Source organism: Hyperoodon ampullatus (genome assembly GCF_949752795.1).
Source record: "Hyperoodon ampullatus genome assembly, chromosome: 9".
Classification (NCBI taxonomy): domain Eukaryota; kingdom Metazoa; phylum Chordata; class Mammalia; order Artiodactyla; family Ziphiidae; genus Hyperoodon; species Hyperoodon ampullatus.
In genome coordinates, this window is record NC_136922.1 from 102,907,040 (window position 1) to 102,925,026 (window position 17,987).

Below are 17,987 nucleotides of genomic sequence, written 5' to 3' on the forward strand. Positions count from 1 at the left end.
TGCAGTGAGCGGGGGCTACTCTTTGTTGCGGTGCGCAGGCTTCTCATTGCGGCGGCTTCTCTGGTTGCAGAGCACGGGCTCTAGGCGCGCGGGCTTCAGTAGTTGTGGCTCGCAGGCTCTACAGCGCAGGCTCAGTAGTTGTGGCACACGGGCTCTAGAGCGCAGGCTCAGTGGTTGTGGCGCGCGGGCTTAGTTGCTCCGCGGCATGTGGGATCTTCCAGGACCAGGGCTCGAACCCGTGTCCCCTGCATCGGCAGGCGGATTCTGAACCACTGCACCACCAGGGGAAGCCCTTAAGCATTCTTAAAAATCTTTTGAGACTGACTTTTTTTCTGGACAAGCTGACTAGCCTATTATGTCTGTTCCTCTGGTTCTGAAGCCCTCCCATCCCTGGAGACCCTAACAGGCTTCAACGGGCGTTCTTAACATACCCAGACCCGCCCTTGGCCAAAGGAGCAGCTCTCATCTGTTCCCATTATCCTCCTAACCGAGTCTCTGGATACTCAGGACAGACTGACAAGCCATTTTTCTCTGGGCCCCACCTGAGGCACACAGCAGCCAAGCCAGGCCCCTTGGGGTCAGAGGGCGGAGTGGGAGTCCTAGTCTCTTACTCCAGCCTCGCGAATCTCGGACTCAGCTGCAGCTCCTCACTTACTACTGTGCTCCCTCTGCCCAGGGCAGCTCTTGGGACTCCACGGCCATCTGAGAAGATCCTACTCACCTTTCGAGTTAGAGCACCAATCCCACCTTTCTGGGCAGCTACTCACGAGAAACTTCCCTCCCTTTTACAGCCTTCGGTGTATCCTACTAAGTCACAATTTAACATCTGCTTTATGCCCTTTCTGTCTTATTGGCTTTCCCATTAGATCGAGAGCTCCTTGGGGATTTAGACACCATCTGGGACTTTTGTGTTTTACATAGTCTTAGATGTTCTATGATGGGCACTGGAAAATCATGGCTGTGTATGTTTCCCCACAGGGATGGCCGCTGAGGTTTCAGAGACGGTGTGATGAATCCACATCAGTAAGGCTAGAAGCCGGGTGGCACAGAGGCTGGAAGTGCTATTAACTCAGATGGGCTATGCAAAGTCCTGGCTTGGAAATAAAACAGATATAGCGCTAATGAAAATTAAGGTTGTGGACAGATAAAATGATAAAACTTCCTGTATCCCACTAGAAACGGTAGTTCACAAACATCAGTGTGAAAATGCCGACTCCTGACCATTTCTGCATCTCTCCCACCCCACCAACTGAAATCAATAGGCCTGAAGCCCAGGAATCTGCGTTTTTAACCAATGTCCCAAGCGTTGTACAGGTAGCAGCAGCAAAGCCTCAGACCACTCTGAAAAACATGCTCCGGGACAGCACTTCTCAAAGTGTGGCCCCCAGACCAGCAGCATCGGCATCACTTGGGAACTTCTTGGCATTGTTAATTCTTGGTCTCACCCCAGACCTACTGAACCAGAAACTCCGAGGCAAGACCCAGCAATCTGTGATTGAATGAGACTTACAGGTGATTCTGATCCATGTTAATGTTTGTGAACCACTGGCCTAAGAAAAGGCACAATTTCACCTTTCTTTTTTTTTTTGGCCGCACCGCACGGCATGCGGGATCTTAGTTCCCCAACCTAGGATCGAACCTGTACCCCCTGCAGTGGAAGTGCAGTCTCCTAACCACTGGACCGCCAGGGAAGTCCCTGAAAAGGCACAATTTCAGATCAGAAGGGAAGAGAGTTCTTCCAGTGCCCATGGACTAGTCCTCAGGCTGCCTCCAGCCCACCGCCTCCTGCCCTAGCTCGTGCTGAGGCACTGCAGCGAGGAGTGGGAGGAGGGCCTAGAGACCCACGAAGGAAGACAGGGACCACGGCCGCTTCTCTCTTTATTGGACGCTTTGTAGATGTCACACAGGTCTAAAAGTTACACCATTAAATAATTATTTAAAAACCGACCAGGATTAAGGCCCTGGTACAGAGCTCCAAACCAGAAGCAGAAAGGAATGGGGGTGGTGGGCTGGGAGGTATTCCTCCAACATCCCCAAAACCCAGAAAACGAGGATCCTAAGCTCTTTCACAGGCCAACCCAGGGCACGGGCCCTCGGGTTAACCCTCAGATGCCTCTGGCTGCATCACTATCAGGGCCAGAACCAGCGAGGAGCTGGCAGGAACAGCCAGCCGAGTCCAGACATGGACAAAAGTAACTGGAAGGACAGGAGACGGACAGGTACTGTCCAGCTGTAGATAAGATCACAGAGTGCAGCTAAGGCAGGTGGGGGCAGGGGCTGGGGAGCAGTATTGCAGCAATGCAGGAGTGCGGCCCCAGGGGCCTGGCCCAGCCGGCCGGCCGGCAAGGGCTCACACATTGTGGGTCCTCCTGGTGAGCTGGGGCTCCTCGCCCACTACCTTGGACTTGAGGTGCTCCTTGTAGGCCAGGATGTCTCCAGGCCACTTGGTGATTGTCTGCTTCTCACAGACCCAGATTTCTTGTGCAACCTGAAAAGCAAATCCTAGACTTAATAATCCTGACCAGGGCTTCCCTGGTGGCGCAGTGGTTGAGAGTCCTCCTGCCGATGCAGGGGACGCGGGTTCGTGCCCCGGCCCGGGAGGATCCCACATGCCGCAGAGCGGCTGGGCCCGTGAGCCATGGCCGCTGAGCCTGCACGTCCGGAGCCTGTGCTCCGCAATGGGAGAGGCCACAGTGAGAGGCCCACGTACCGCAAAAAAATAAAAATAATCCTGACCAGTGTCCTTCCCATCCCTGCCCAGGAGACTGTTCCCAGGGGATTCTGGGAAGAAAACCCCATAACCTCCTGCCCAGGCCCACAGCCAGCTCAGTTTCACTACCTCAACGTTCTGAGGGCTGGCCTAACCCAAGAGTACCGTAACCAGCAGGTTTTGGAGCCTTCCAAGCCAGGACCTGCTGTGTCACCCCGATTTCCAGTTCCCTAGCAGGACCTAAATCTGTTCAGACGCTTGACTCTCAGCTTCCTTTTCTCCACCCCATCTTCCTGAAAGCCTCAGAGAAGACCAGCAGCTTTTCCACTGATGACTAGCAGGAACCCTCTGTCTAATCCAGAGTCTCCCTAGTATGATACTGCTTTTAGGCTGAAGAATCTTGGAACCACAGAAGCAGCACCCTGTTCTCTACCCAACTCCCTTGCCCATTTTGGCCAACAATGCCAAGTAGGCTAACAGCCCCAAATAGCTACTGAAGAATTCAAGTATTTCCACTAAGGCTTTCTAAGTTTCCCAAAGAACCATGAGATCTGGCCCTGTCCACCCTGTCTGAGCCCACTTTCCAAATACAGTCAACATGAATTACGTGCCCTCCACGTGCCACGACGGTGCTCTACCTAACTGCCTCTGAGATGCCCTCTGCTATGCCTTCCACCCAGCCAGGAGCCTCACCTGCTGAATGAGTCTGAAATCATGGCTGACCAGCATCATACCACCCTCAAAGTCGTTGATGGCGTCTGCCAGGGCGTCGATGGTCTCGATATCCAGGTGGTTGGTGGGCTCGTCCAAGAAGAGCATGTGAGGGTTCTGCCAGGCCAGCCAGGCCAGACACACTCGGCACTTCTGCCCATCAGACAGGTTCCGGATCGGGCTCACCTGCGTGCAACCAGCCAGTTATAAAAGCTGGTGTCACCCTTACCACACATCGCAACTCACATCTCCCCACGGCTCCTCTGTCGTCACCGTTTCATGGAAAGCGGGGCTCAGCAAGACCCAAGGTCACACAGCAAGACGGTGGCATAGCTGCCTGTCTCTCAACACCCAAAAGGGATACATCTGGAAGCCTGAAGCCCTGTCTTGACACAGAATCTTAATAAAGTGGAGCAACCCAGGGGACCCACAGTTGGGATCTGAATCCAGGAATCTGTTTGCTAGGTTTCAGTTTCCCTTGCCTTTAAGCACTATGGCTCATCCTGCTAGTCAGGGAGGCAAGGGCACGTCAGGCAAGACTGGCACGCTATCCTCGCCCCTCCCCCGAGACCTAAGTGCTCCAATGCGTAATAACCCAGAGGAAAGGCGGAGCATCCAGCCACAGCCTCCAGTTACCTGGGGTTCTTCCCACACCCCCTCCACTGACCTGCTGTTTCCCAGTGAGACCGTATCGCCCAATGATCTTCCTCATTTCTTCCTTCTCCTTGATCTCTGGGTAGCATTTCATCATGTACTCCAAAGGCGAGAGGTCTAAGTCCAGCTGCTCTTGTAAATGCTACAGGAAAAAAAGGACCCACCCAGATGTGGCTGGTGTCCCACTTCAAAAGGAAGCCTGCCGGGTTTCCTGCCGAGCACCTCTCTACCTCTACCTAGGGACCTGCTCAAGACTCCAGAGGCAACTAGGAGCCGACCTGGTCACATGCAGCTCCCTCCCACACCCTAGGTAACTCCCCGCTCCCCACCAGGACTATACCTGATGGTAACGCCCTATCTTGACATGAGAGTGTTTTCGGATCATTCCGTCTGTGGGTAGTAGCTAAAAGGAAAAAAAAACAAAAGAGTAGAAAGTGGAAAGATAAGCACACAGAAAAGGAACCCCGGTCAGAAGCAGACATAGGCAGAGAGGGGAAACAAACACATGTTTGCACTGAACAAGACTCATACAGCCTCCTGAACTGAATCCACACCACCACCTCACGAACTGCTATTCTGGCCACTCTAAAAATACCTAGGAAGGTATACTGAAACAGGTGCTTTCAAGAGAGGCACAGACACACGCCACACAATCTACTGAGTAGTCGCTGGATTACTGTACGGCGCACCGACTGTGTAACAAGGGGCTCGGGTATAGGTCCGACATACATTTCCTACAGCAAGAGCATACTTCTGAACGCACAGGCGTTTCTGTGTTCTAACTGCTCTGAATGAAACCACAGAAAGATGCTGAGAGCATGCATGCATTCTCCCTCTCACCCACGCTCTCACACACACAGACACCCACCCCCACGCTCAGGTTTCTCTGAGAAAACTGCCCCAAACTTCAGCACTACCCAGTGAGACCACGCGCCCCGAGGACAGCTCGCTCAGGCCCTCTAGAAGCGGCGCCCCCGCCTCCCCTCCCTCTCCCGCAGATGCACCAGCATCCAATCCTGACGTCCCACACCCCAGCGCGGCACCATACCTCTCCAGTCAGCAGCTTCAGGAGAGTTGACTTCCCTGCTCCATTGGGCCCCACCAGAGCCACTCGTGTGTCGAGATCGATACCAAATTCTAGATTGTTGTAGATGCAAGGCTGAGGTGGGTGTGAGAGAGAAAGGGGTACGGGGCTAGGGTGCTGATCAGTCTGACGGGCAGACTCACCCCGCTGAGTCCCCAGTCACCACTGGAGGAGGGCGGCAGCCCCCAACCCACTGCCTCCACCCACCAACCCGGCTGAGCAGTTTTCCCTCCAAGTACTTGAGTGGGGGCTTCTACTCTAAGTCCCTCAATTAGGTGCTCCAGGCTGCCACGCCTGAAAACTTCCCAGCACCGCATGGGTTAGCGGGCGCGCTCAGCAAAGAACAGGAGACTCTCCTCGGCAGTTGACACTTACCTTGGAAGATGCACCCCAGCTTCCCAACCACACCCAACTACTCACCCCATCTTTTGTGTACTTGAAGCTGACATTTTGCACCATAATAACGGGTGGAGGAATCTTGCCACACGGTGGGAAATAAAATGACAGAGTCTGGGAAAAAGAGAGGGCATTTACCAGGTCAGGTCCTTTCTTACCCACCTCACCTTAGGCCGCCTAATTCCACCCAGTCAGGACCTACCTTGTCACTCACAACCCTCTCTGTCAGGCCTGATGCCATCATTTTCTGTAGCGTCTTCTCCTTGCTCTGGGCCTGCCGGGCCAGCTTGGCACTGCCATGACCAAACCTAGCGATGTAGTTCTGAACGAGACCAGAGAGGGGGCCAGGGGTATGGGTAGGCACCAAATGACTCATCTCAAATGCACGGTAAAAACTGCTGACAACGTCTTCTCTAGCACCCCCCAATCCCCACACACCCTCACCCAACTCCCCCGGGGAATGCGAACTCGACTCTATGATCGCCCTACCTTCATGTGTGCAATCTGATCCTGTTCCCAGTGAAACCTCTTCATCTGATTCTCTTCCAGCTCCAGCCGTGTCTTCACATACTGATCATAATTACCCTGCAGGAAAGTGCATCAGGCGGGACGGGCAGCTTTAGCCCCGGTCCTGGGTTCTCACTCAGGGTTCAGGGGGATGTGAGATGGCATCTCATTTGGCCCTGGTTGTAAGATGGTGCAGTAAGAGGACTTCCCTGGTGGCGCAGTGGTTAAGAATCCGCCTGCTAATGCAGGGAACATGGGTTCGAGCCCATGGAAGACCCGGGAAGATCCCACATGCGGCGGAGCAACTAAGCCAGTGCGCCACAACTACTGAGCCTGCGCTCTAGAGCCTGCGAGCCACAACTACTGAAGCCCGTGTGCCTAGAGCCCATGCTCTGCAACAAGAGAAGCCTCCGCAATGAGAAGTCCGCGCACCGCAACGAAGAGTAGCCCCTGCTCGCTCCAACTAGAGAAAGCCCGCGCGCAGCAACAAAGACCCAATGCAGCCAAAAATAAATAAATAACTTAAAAAAAAGAAAAAAAAAAGATTGTGCAGTAGGGCAAGAGGAAGTGCATTAAAGAAGCATATCCTAACCTAGAACCTGAGGTCTTCCGAACTGTGTGCCTCTCATTCTTAGCTTAGCCGGAGTAGGGCTCCAGATCAAATCCTCAGGTTAGCCATAAAGACACCCACAGCGTTGGCAACAGCCCTGAAAACCACTGTCAAACAGATATCTAGAGGCTCACAGCCTCCCAAGAGCACCTCTTTCTACTCCCCATCCCTAGAGACTGAAGCCCCCATGCAGGCTACAAGAACTTCCTCCAGGTGGGAAGACATCAGACCCATCAGATTTAGGACCCGGCAGACCCTGCACTATGGACCGCCATGGTTTCTATCTGCAAAAAACTAGACTCAACCTAAACATCCATCGAAAAGGGTCTGACAAATGAGTTACAGGATAGCCGCACGATGAAATACTATGCAGCCACTGGAAAAAATGAGTATGATTTATATATACTCATACGGAAAGCAGTCCAAGACAAATAAAAATTTAAACGCAACCTACAGAAGAGAATGATTAAGATTACAACTGTGATAAGTATACGTGAAATTTTCTACAAATGCTGCTTGCAAGTACATGTGAAGTTTCTGAAAGACTATGTAAGAAAACTATTAATACTCCCATGGTGAGTACAACCATGAATAAAGAGAACTTCTGGTTTTCATTTTTTGATATGTTTTTTGAAACAGAAAAAGTGTAAAGGCAAGGCAGAAAAGTGGGCTGTTGAGATCCTGGCTCCCATTCTTCAAGGAAGGAGAGAAGGAGGGGTACTGTGCTGGCTGCCATGAAGCAGATTTAAGTAGCCACTCAAGAAGGCAGAGAGCAGCAAGGCCTGCCCGGGCACCATGAAAAGTCAACCTCTTGGCATAAGGCATCATACACCATATGCACAGGCTGCCAATCCGTGGCCTATGGCCTGAAAGCAATTACTTTGGGACCAAAATAAAACAGGGTGCAGAACTCCCTGTCCACATCTTTTTATAGCAATAGGTAGAAAAGGACTGCTAAGTCTATTTTGTGTTTAAAGGAGAACTTCAGGGAATTGGCAAGCACAGAGGTTACTGCGGAGACGCTGGGGCCCACTCACCGTGTAATACTTCAGTTTCTTGTTGTGCATGTGAATGATGTTGGTACAGACACCGTTCAGAAAGTCCTGGGAGTGGGAGACGAGGACCAAGATACGCTTAAAGCTGCAAAGCCAGAGAACCAGTCAGGGGGGCGCTCAGAATGGTACGTGGTTCACAACAGGCGGGCTGAATGTCAGGCCCAGAACACCTTCATCCCTTCCCATCCTTACGCCTAGGCATCCTTTAGATTTATTCGCCAATTCCCAGTTCTTAGCACCTAAGCCGCCAGTGCACAATCGACCTGTACGAACACTTTGATGCCTTCCAAAGTACGGTGAGACAGTCTGAGTTTCCTCAAACTTTTGTTCTAATTTTCTTTTTCTTTTTTCTTGATAGGTAAGAAGTGGATTTATTTAGAGAGAAACACACTCCACAGACGAAAGTGGGGGCCATCTCAGAAGGCGAGAGCAGCCTGTTCTAATTTTCAAAAGAATTGAGTGGAGATGGCAGTAACAGTGATGGTAAAATCAAAAGTGTATGCGCACAGACACCCATAAACACATCTAAAATCATGGGTGGGAAGAACTGGAATAGGCACAGTAAAAATCACCATGCTCAGCTTTTTAAAGAAGGTGCCAAGTCATTGCAGAGACCATGGAAAGCCTTATTCTAGAACTGGGGCAATATTCCAGGTTATCTGGCTCTCTAGCCATAGGACCACTGCTATATGGGCTATTTTTCTCTTTGTCACTGCATCATGACCTTAGATGGGAATCCCCGTTTATATGATATATATAAATACAGTTAAGAAAAAATATGGTCTTTAATAAAGACATTGTATTTTAAATAATGGGGAAAACCAAAAAAAGTAAAACAAACAAACAAATCCACATATTTCAGACTAAACAAAAACAAAAAGGCCTGCCCTAAAGCTGCCTACCACCTTCTCAATCTGGCCTTCACTCTGGCCCCACTTCAGTCCACTTCTCACTGCTCTAATGTCACTGTGGGTCCTGGGCATCCATCTCCCTGGGACTCTGCTCAACTCCCCCTTCAGGACCTGCCCACATCCACCCCAGCCCCGCCCCCTTACGTCTTTAGCTCTTCTTCCAACCACACGCAAGCATCGAGGTCCAGGTGGTTGGTGGGCTCGTCCAGGAGTAGCATGAAAGGCCGGATGAAGAGGGCCCTGAAGAACAGGAAAGCAGACAGAGCCACTTCAGTGTGATGGGTGCTGCGCAGGAGGGGACAGCCTGCCTGCCCCCTGAAGTTCTGGTCAGGCCTGCACTGAGTCCTGAAATCAACTCTAGGCTCTATACCTCAGGGGAAAGGTGAGAACTAGGAGAGAAACCGGAGATGAAGAGTGGGGGTTAAAGGGCAGGAAACAGCTGAAAAGCAGAGGGAAGATGCTGAACTAAAAAGTATTCAGGTTAAACCTAACTGGTGGGGTTGCCAGACTCTAGCAAGGAGGCCAAAGAATGTTCTTTTCTGAGGTGGCATCTCAAAACAGGAGAAACAAGGGGAGAGCGCTGGGTCCACACGCGGTCACCACATCTGCAGCGCTTGTTAGAAAGAAGATTTCTGGACATCCAACTCCAGCATTCTGACTCCAGCACAGATTGAAGAGGCTAGGAAATCTGTATTTTTAAAAGCTCCCTAGGTGAATCTGAGGCAGCTAATCCTTGCTGGCACGTGAAACCACGGCTCTCATGTTCTACCGCACACAAGCAGTTTGCTAAAGCAGTATATCAAGCCTCACCAATGCACCTGGCAGAGGCTGGTGGGGTAAGCAACCACCTCTTTAACTTGGGACTTTCTGGGGGTTTGGTCGGGGAATGATGATCTACAGAAACTCATTTTGGGTCCAGGTCACAACAGGGTAAGAAGGACAGATATCCTAACAGCTGTCTAACATTTTATCTTTAAACAGCAAGAATTAGAAGGACTGAAGCACAAACAACGGTGGTAGAGGAGTCAAGAGGAAAGAAAGAAACAGACCTACTCTACCGTTTACCTAGGGCTGGCCCCAGATTCCTAAACACTGTGCCAGAAGTCCAACAGTGACCATTCCAGTCAGGAAGCTCACTCCTCAGCTCAGGTGTACCACCCCCGCCCCTCCACACTGTCAACATTTGGCACTTACTGACCATCAACCCTGTTTTAAACGGTTCCACTGGTTTAGAGCCCTGTTCTAAACGCTGAGAGAGATGGGGTGCTACAGAGGGTCGAGGAGGGAGAGACTCACCTGGCGAGGGCAACCCTCATCCTCCAGCCCCCACTGAAGTCTTTTAGCTTCTTGCGTTGCATGGCAGGTGTGAAACCCAGTCCGTGCAAGATCCGTGAGGCTCTCATCTCCGCCTTGTCAGCATCCAGCTCCTCCAGTCGCTCGTAGAGCTCTAAGAGCTTCTCACACTCCGCTGCGGACAGTGCAAGGCCCGTGAGGCTCCTGGGCCTTTCCCGGGAGGAAGCCCACCCCCAGGGCCCTGGGTCCGGAGCCCTACCATCCTCGTGAGCCAGCCGTTCAGCCTCCCTCTCCAGCATGGCCCGCTCTGTGTCGACTTCCATCACGCACTGCAGGGGCGTCTTGTCACTAGGGGGCATCTCCCGAGTCAGGTGGTAGATGTCGATGTGCTCAGGGATGGGCACTTCGCGTTTCCCAATAGCAGACAGCAGCATGGACTTCCCTGGGAGGGGCAGGCAAAGCACAGGAAGAGAAGTGGACGCTCAGCACAGCTCTGCCTGTCATTCTCCTACATCAGCCCCTCCACTCCAGCCAAACCACGACCTCATCATTGTTTGAGTACTTTCCCTCCTTTCATTCATTCAAATCCTATGACTCCCCCATCCCTGCCCACATCCTCGGGACACCTTTCCTCCAGTCCCTGTCCCAGCCCTCCTCTGTGAAGTCTGTTCATCTACAGCCGCCTCACGCACCGCCACTCCCGCCCCTCCCACCCACTTCTCCAGCACCTACTGTCTACAACTACTCACACGGTGCTTATCACGTGACTGCTCTGTATTGCTAGTTCCTCTTCCCTGGGCATACCTGGTCTCCCACCCATACTATAAACTCCTTGCTTTGTACGTGGCTATGCTAAGTAAATACTTGCTGAGTGACATATGAGCCAAGGAGAGATACCTCCCACCTCAATTTCCAAGGGCCTCACCAATTCCATTTAAGCCAATGAGGCCATAACGACGGCCTGAGTTTAATTCCAATTTGGTGTCACTGAGCAGCTCTTGACCATGAAAGGTGAGGGAGAGGTTGATGATGTGGGCATCAGTACTGTTGGGGTGAGAGGCGAGGACGCCAGTGACAGCTCGAGCAGCAGCTTTCTTCATCTCAAAGTCCTCTAGCTCCTTGGTCAGCAAATCCACTTCTGGGGACAGAAAACAAAAGCAGTTTGGGAAGAGGGCTATAACACAAACTAAGCTCTTACACAAAAAGCCATGCCTTAGAGCATCTGGATGGCTCAGTCAGTAGAGCATCAGACTTTTAATCTGAGGGTCCAGGGTTCAGGCCACTGTCTGGGCATTTGTGGCTTTTGCCCTTCCTTAAGTTACCAAATATTAGCATACAAAGATCCAAAGGCTGAAAAAGGCATGCCCTGAAGGATCTGGGCTCAAGATCAGGTTGAGATGACTCAGACGTTTCACAAGCTTTAAACAGGGTGTACACTGCATACAGATCTGCCCCGGTATCCTGCTTCCACGGACATTTTTTACTTCGCAACTTGTCCTTTTAATTCTAACTTTCCTTGTTCTAAGATGATATAATGCATGGTAGGAATGGCAAGAACTCCAAACTGTCCTCCATGAGTATGTGTTAAAGAATTAGTACCAATGCCCAAAATAAAGCAGATGCTATGGAGGTGCAATGCTCTTACTCCACGACCTAGAGCTTCCAGATGGTGCTTCCAAGAAGCTATGCTGCCCAAAAGGGACCAGTAGGAGAAAATGCACAGAGGGATCAAAGGCATGCAGAGCCAAGGCTGGGAAAACCAGAAGTTCCGAGTCTGCAGGGTTCCAGAGACGCAAATGGACCATGAGACAAGAGACCAGCTGTTCTGCCTTTGTAGTTTTTCAGGCATGACTACCTTTTCAGTCTGGGAAGAACTATTAATATATGGCTAACGTTAACTGGCTAATAGTTGTTGAGTTTACTCTGTGCCTGGGACTACATTATCATTCCCCATCTAATTTAATCCCCATAACCCTTATAAGATAAACACTTAGGACCCTCCTTTTATAGATGAAGAGGTTAAATAATATAGCCAAGGTTAAAAAGGCTAGTAAGTGACAGACCCAGAGTTTGAACCAGGCTTTGTCTGACCCCAAAGCCATGACCTTGACTATCTCACTATCCTACCTTTCCGTAAAGGACAAGCGCCCACAAAGTATTATTGCAAGTGGGACAGAAATGGGGGTAGAGGGAGTGTTGGTAAGCTTCTTCCAAAAGAGAGTAAGGTGATCTATTCACCTTTTCAGAAAGGAGTCAAAAACTACACATGAGGATCCGCTACCGTGACAACCTTCTAATTTTACAGTCTTTGTTACCCTTCCCCGTTTTCCCACGGTAACCTTCCAGTAGAACACCTGAGATGAGAAAGCCCACGTGCTTGTCCTCAGGAAGAGTAAAGATGGAGTAGACGGGGGAAGAGAGCTCGGTGCCGTCCTCAGACAGGCAGGCGTGGGGAGAGCAACTTCAAGGGTGTGACGGTTAGTCTCAGGTCACTCTCCAAATACCCCATGCTGTCGGGAGATCATCACTGCGGGCGCCATACCCGCCCTGCTGCTGAACCTGCTCTGCCAGCAAGGAGTCAGAACCGAGGGCAGGGACTGTCCTGCCAGACAGCCGGCAGTCACTCTGTGTCTACCTCAGCTTCCGGTACAGTGTGTTACACGTAACTCCTGGATGAATGCAGGCCTACCTCGTTTTATTGCACTTCACTTTATTGTGCTTCACAGATATCGCAATTTTTACAAATTGAAGGTCTGTGGAAACCCTACATCAAGCAAGCCTATCAGCACCATTTCTCCAACAGCATCTGCTCACATCCTGGCTCTGTGTCATGATTTCAAACGTTTTCATTATTATTGTATTTGTTACAGTGATCTGTGATCTTTGATATTACTACTACGACTCACTGAAGGCTTAGATGACGGCCAGCATTTTTTTAGCAATAAGGTATTTTTAAATTAAGGTACGTACATTGTTTTGTTGTATTTACTTATTTACTTATTTATTTGGCCGCACCACGTGGCTTGCAGGATCTCAGTTCCCCAACCAGAAACTGAACCTGGGCTCTCAGCAGTGAACGCGCACAGTCCTAACCACTGGACCGCCAGGGAATTCCATACAGTGTTTTTTTTTCGTTTGGTTTTTTGTTTTTTATTTTTTTGGCCACACCGCACAGCATGTGGTATCTTAGTTCCCCAACCAGGCATCAAACCCGTGCCCCTTGCATTGCAAGTGCGGAGTCTTAACCACTGGACCGCCAGGGAAGTCCCCACACATTGTTTTTTTAAGACATAATGCTATTGCACACTTACTAAACTACAGTATAAACATAACTTTTATATGCACTGGAAAACCCCCAAATTCATGTGACTCATTTTATTGATACCACAATATTGATATTTACTGTATTATGGTGGTCTGGAACTGAACCCACAATATCTCCAAGGTATGCCTGTACTTTTCAAATGGAGGACAAATTTTTTGACTGATGAGAGAAATTTAAAAAGTCTCTTTTCTACACAGTTGAGTTACCAGGCTTCCCAAAGCCCTGCTTTGTGCCAATCCCTGTTCTAGATGTTGAGAAGAAGATGTACAGAGAGAAGTTTACGCTCTAGATCAGGAGTTCATAAACTTTTTCTTAAAGGGCCAGATGATAAATATTTTAGGGTTTACAGCCCAAGTGGCAAAAATCAAAACTATTATGCAGGTATACACATTAACATTTGAAACGTAACCACTTAAAAAATGTAAACCATTCTTAGCCTGGGAGGGGGGGTGGCTTAAAAAGAGGCTGACCAGATTTGCCCAACTGCCTGTTTCTGTAAATAAAGTTTTATTGGGACACAGCCACACCCATCATTTATATACTGTTACGGCTGCTTTCCACTACAATGGCAAAGTTGAACAGCTGTATCAGAGACCATACGGACCACAAAGCTACAAATATTTACTGTCTGGATCTTTACAGAAAATGTTTGCCAGTCCTTGGTCTATATCTCTATCTGCTCAGGCAAGAAGATCAAAATTAAGGGAAAGCTATACAGCCAACCCTCTACATCCACAGTTCTGCGTCCACAAATTCAACCGAGGATTAAAAACAAGAATTCCAGAAAGTTCCAAAATTTGCCACACACTGGCAATTATTTCATAGCATTTACAATGTATTAGGTATTACAAGTAATCTAGAGATGTGCTAGGTTATATGCAGATACTACATACACTATTCTCTGTAAGGGACTTGAGCTTCTGTGGATTTTGGTATTCACAGGGGTCCTGGGAGCGATCACCAGCAGATACCGAGGCACTGCTGTATACCATTTTCTCTTGATCTCTTCCATTTTACAGCATCTGTGACCTAAGTCATCTCCTGAGCTTTAAAAGTAAGACTTAGACCTCACTGTCCTAGCTTACAGCATCCCACAAAACAGACTCAAAAAGTAAGTGAATAGCACTGAATAAATGCAGAAGGGATTCTGGAAGAAACTTCATCAGAGAGAATACTGTAGACTTCACAAGCAGCCCCTTTCTATTCATTCCCCAAACAAGGGGACCAGCTGAACTCTAGTGCCTGTCTTGAAGAGTCTCACTTTCTAAAGAAGGTTGAACTGTCTGCCAGAAGTCGCTTTCTTTGATATTTATCTTAATCTTTCCGTACCTCACTACCTAAAGAAGGCCACGTGGCAATGGTAACAGGTAAAGGCTGGAGAACAGTGACCTGAAGCATTAAGTAATTCCAAACTCAGAGAAGAGAGAGGACCCAGTCTTGGGAGATGGAACAGATGACCCATTAATTATGAAAGCAGAAATGACCCTGGGTTCCTGGTAATAAGAAATGTTTTGAGAGCTGGAAAGAAAACCAGATTTCATATTTCAGAAGAGTAGCTCCCTGAGGAAGCAGGGTGAAAACCAAAGCTCCCTTATTACTGAGATAGGGATACTATAGCTGGGTTCCCCCTGAGAAATTCTGGTTTCCTAGGGAGAAAGGTGAAGAGGAAATTTGTAATGGGAACAGTGGACAAGAGTCTCAAAGTGGGATTCAGTTTTCTATTTTTCCAATTCATCCAGAAAGTACCTACAGAGCTGATGATAGATACTGCTTAACCATTGTTCCTGAGGACCTAGAGGGAACCCTGTCTACTTTACAGACCACAATTCAGCCTGCTCGTTCACTCCTATCATTCTTAACTTCCCATCCCTCCACCACTCTGGCCAGGAAGAAAACTTCCCCGTGGCCTGACTTTACTGCACTAGCTTTCTCTCATAATTCTTTTTTTGTTTGTTTGTTTGTTTGCAGTACGCGGGCCTCTCACTGTTGTGGCCTCTCCCGTTGCGGAGCACAGGCTCTGGACACGCAGGCCCAGCGGCCATGGCTCACGGGCCCAGCCGCTCCGCGGCATGTGGGATCTTCCCGGACCGGGGCACGAACCCGTGTCCCCTGCGTCGGCAGGCGGACTCTCAACCACTGCGCCACCAGGGAAGCCCACCTCCTAATTCTTATTTTGGAGACAATTCCTACCATTCAACTCTCTCCTCTCAATCATTTTTAACTCTCCCTTTTCTGAATTCCTATCGGTCTGTTGTAACTTGCATTAGTAATTCTCCTCTCCTCTTCAAACATTTACCTAGTATCTCTATCTGCAAGGCTGATCAGGCAAAAAATTATATTACACAAGACATGGTCTCTGCATTCAAAGATCAAGCAATTTAGACGAAGAAACAGAAGGCACAACATAAAAAGGTAACACTGGGACTTCCCTGGTGGTCCAGTGGTTGGGAGTCCACGCTTCCACCACAGTGGGTGTGGGTTCCATCCCCTGGTTGGGGAACTAGGATACTACATACTGTGCAGCTCGGCCAAAAAAAAAAAAAAAAAGTAACACTATAGATAGTACAGGAGTATAGTGAATGGCAATATTATTGAGGTCAGGTTTGATTGGGTAAGATTTTACCATCCTGAGCTGGGCCCTGAGAGAAATGTCAAATGTAGCTAGTACAAAAATTGTGGTATTAGAACCTCAGTGTGTAAATGGACAAATGTGGTGACTGTTCAAGGGACAACAACAGTCGATGGAGAAGACCTCTTTAGAGTGTTTTCAGGGGGCAAGGAAGAAGGCTGGGGTAGACTGCCTAGGGCCTGGGATATTCTTTACCACACGCTGCCCTGTTTCCCCAGCTAGACTGCAAGATATCAGACAGCAGAGCGTGCTTACAGTGCCTCAGTTTCCAGCACAGTGTCTAACACTTGAGAAGCGCTCATAACAGGAAGGCATCTCTCTCCCAGAAGAAACCCATAAAACAACTCATGTGTTTCTGTCTTGTTGGTACAGCCACTACCGCTGGGAGGACAAGGGTATTATGTGGTAAGGAGCCTGGCACACTGACCTTCGTGTGTAGAAATGGAAATTAAGAAAGGGGCAGGGAACTGACCTTCTTCTCCAAGTCTAGAAGACAGAGCAGCAGGGCGGCACAACCACTCCCATATTTGCTTGCCACTGGGTAAGTGAGAACTCTGTGTTCAGTTTCCTTGATCAAGCTCCAACTCTACTGGTTTGGTTCATCATGCAAAGTTTCATGGCACCAGATATATTCTCCAGCGCCCCCAGCATCCGGACTCTGACTCCAGCTGGGGCGTCCTTTACGTCCCGAGCAACCATCCCAGGGACCCACCTCTCCCTCAATTCACCTGTGGTCTCTTGGCCATTGGCCTCCTCATTTTTCTCCTCTGCCACCTGTGGCTCTGTGACAGCATCTCCGTTTTCTTCGTGTCCTTTTCTGGGCCGCTGTCGTGCTTTGGCAGCTTCCTTCTTTTTGGCTGCCTTCTTCTTGGCCAGGTCGGAAGGCATGGTGATGAACCACAAGGGAACGTTACTGTTCTTTCAGGAAGCCTGAAGGAAGGCAAACACCCCCAGGTTCTAAACTTCCGCAGAATGCCTGGGCCTGGCTCCATCCCTCTCAGGAACTGCCTAGCGAGCCCCTGATCCCAGCTCCGTCCCAGACTAGTCGCTCCCAACTCTGTCAGGATCTCTCAAGCCAATTCTGATCCTCGGCCACTCTTCTAATCTCAACAGCTCTTCTCTCGGGCTTTGTCCACCAATCCCCACGGACTGCCTCACTCTGGAAATGCTCCTCCTTTCAGGGCCTCCAGTTAGGGACCGGGTTCGGTCCCTCGGCACAGGTCCCGGTCTCCAGTTTCCCCACAACTTGGCGCTCCACGCTCCAGCCGGCCGCCTCACTTTCCCGGGCTTCCTCCTCCTGTTTGCCTCCGGCCTCCTCCCCGTCGTCCCCCTCCACACCAGCTGACCGTCGGGTCCAGCTTCTTCCCGGGGCGCCCTCGTGCCCCCCCCGAGAGTCCCCTCGGGGTCTCCTCACTCGCCAACCCGCGAACCTCCCCAGCCCCCGCCCGTCACCGTCTCTCCCTTGGCCCCTTCTTCTCCCGCGCAGCCGCCTCCATCCCAGCGCGGTCCTTCCTCCCTCTTCTCGTCCCCCCTCCCCCTCACCGGCCAGCACCCTCCCCCCCAGCGCCCCTTCCCCCAACTCACTGGGCCTCGCCGCTCGGCCTCTGTCGCAACAGAGCAGCTCCTCGAGCTCCTCCGCGTGCGGCCGGCTCACTACCCAATCACGGCCTCGCGCGGCTCTCGTCGCGCCGCCGCGTAGACTCCTGGGAAGTGTCGTCCTCCAGCCGTGGCTGCCGAGCCTGAGACCCTCCTCGAGAACTACCGCGGATTCCAGGGGCCTCGCGGGCCGGCGCGACGTCATCAGGATGCGCGAGGCTGGGGATATTGGAGTCCAAGAGCCCTCTGCCAGCGGCTTGCTGCGGGAACTGGAAACTGCAAATCCCAGCTGGCTCCTCAGATAACCGGCTGGGCCTCCCAGGCTACCCTACCTCGGGAATAACTGAGGAATTATGCGGAGATACGGGGTTTATAAGGCCGCCCAACCAGCTCAGACAGCAGGGCGAGCGACTACACTTCCCGGCAGGCATCAGGCAGGAATGGGTCGAAACAATGGGGAAACGAAGAGGAGGGAGGAGGAGGAAGCGTGAGCCGGCTGGTGACGG

The 17,987-nt window shown here is 50.6% G+C and overlaps 1 protein-coding gene across 1 annotated transcript; it reads right to left on the reverse strand.

Moving 5' to 3' along the window:
- Positions 1-1,865: 1,865 nt before the first annotated feature.
- On the reverse strand, positions 1,866-16,773 carry LOC307058071 (ATP-binding cassette sub-family F member 2; the record flags this gene model as incomplete). The annotated part of the gene is made up of 14 exons (XM_079711437.1): positions 1,866-2,488; positions 3,404-3,607; positions 4,089-4,217; positions 4,416-4,478; positions 5,124-5,234; positions 5,580-5,669; positions 5,758-5,877; positions 6,045-6,140; positions 7,710-7,812; positions 8,783-8,878; positions 9,935-10,106; positions 10,191-10,373; positions 10,857-11,069; positions 16,614-16,773. 14 exons carry the CDS (start codon positions 16,771-16,773, stop codon positions 2,351-2,353), a joined length of 1,878 nt encoding a protein of 625 aa, XP_079567563.1. The 3' UTR covers positions 1,866-2,350.
- Between the last annotated feature and the right edge of the window lie 1,214 nt (positions 16,774-17,987).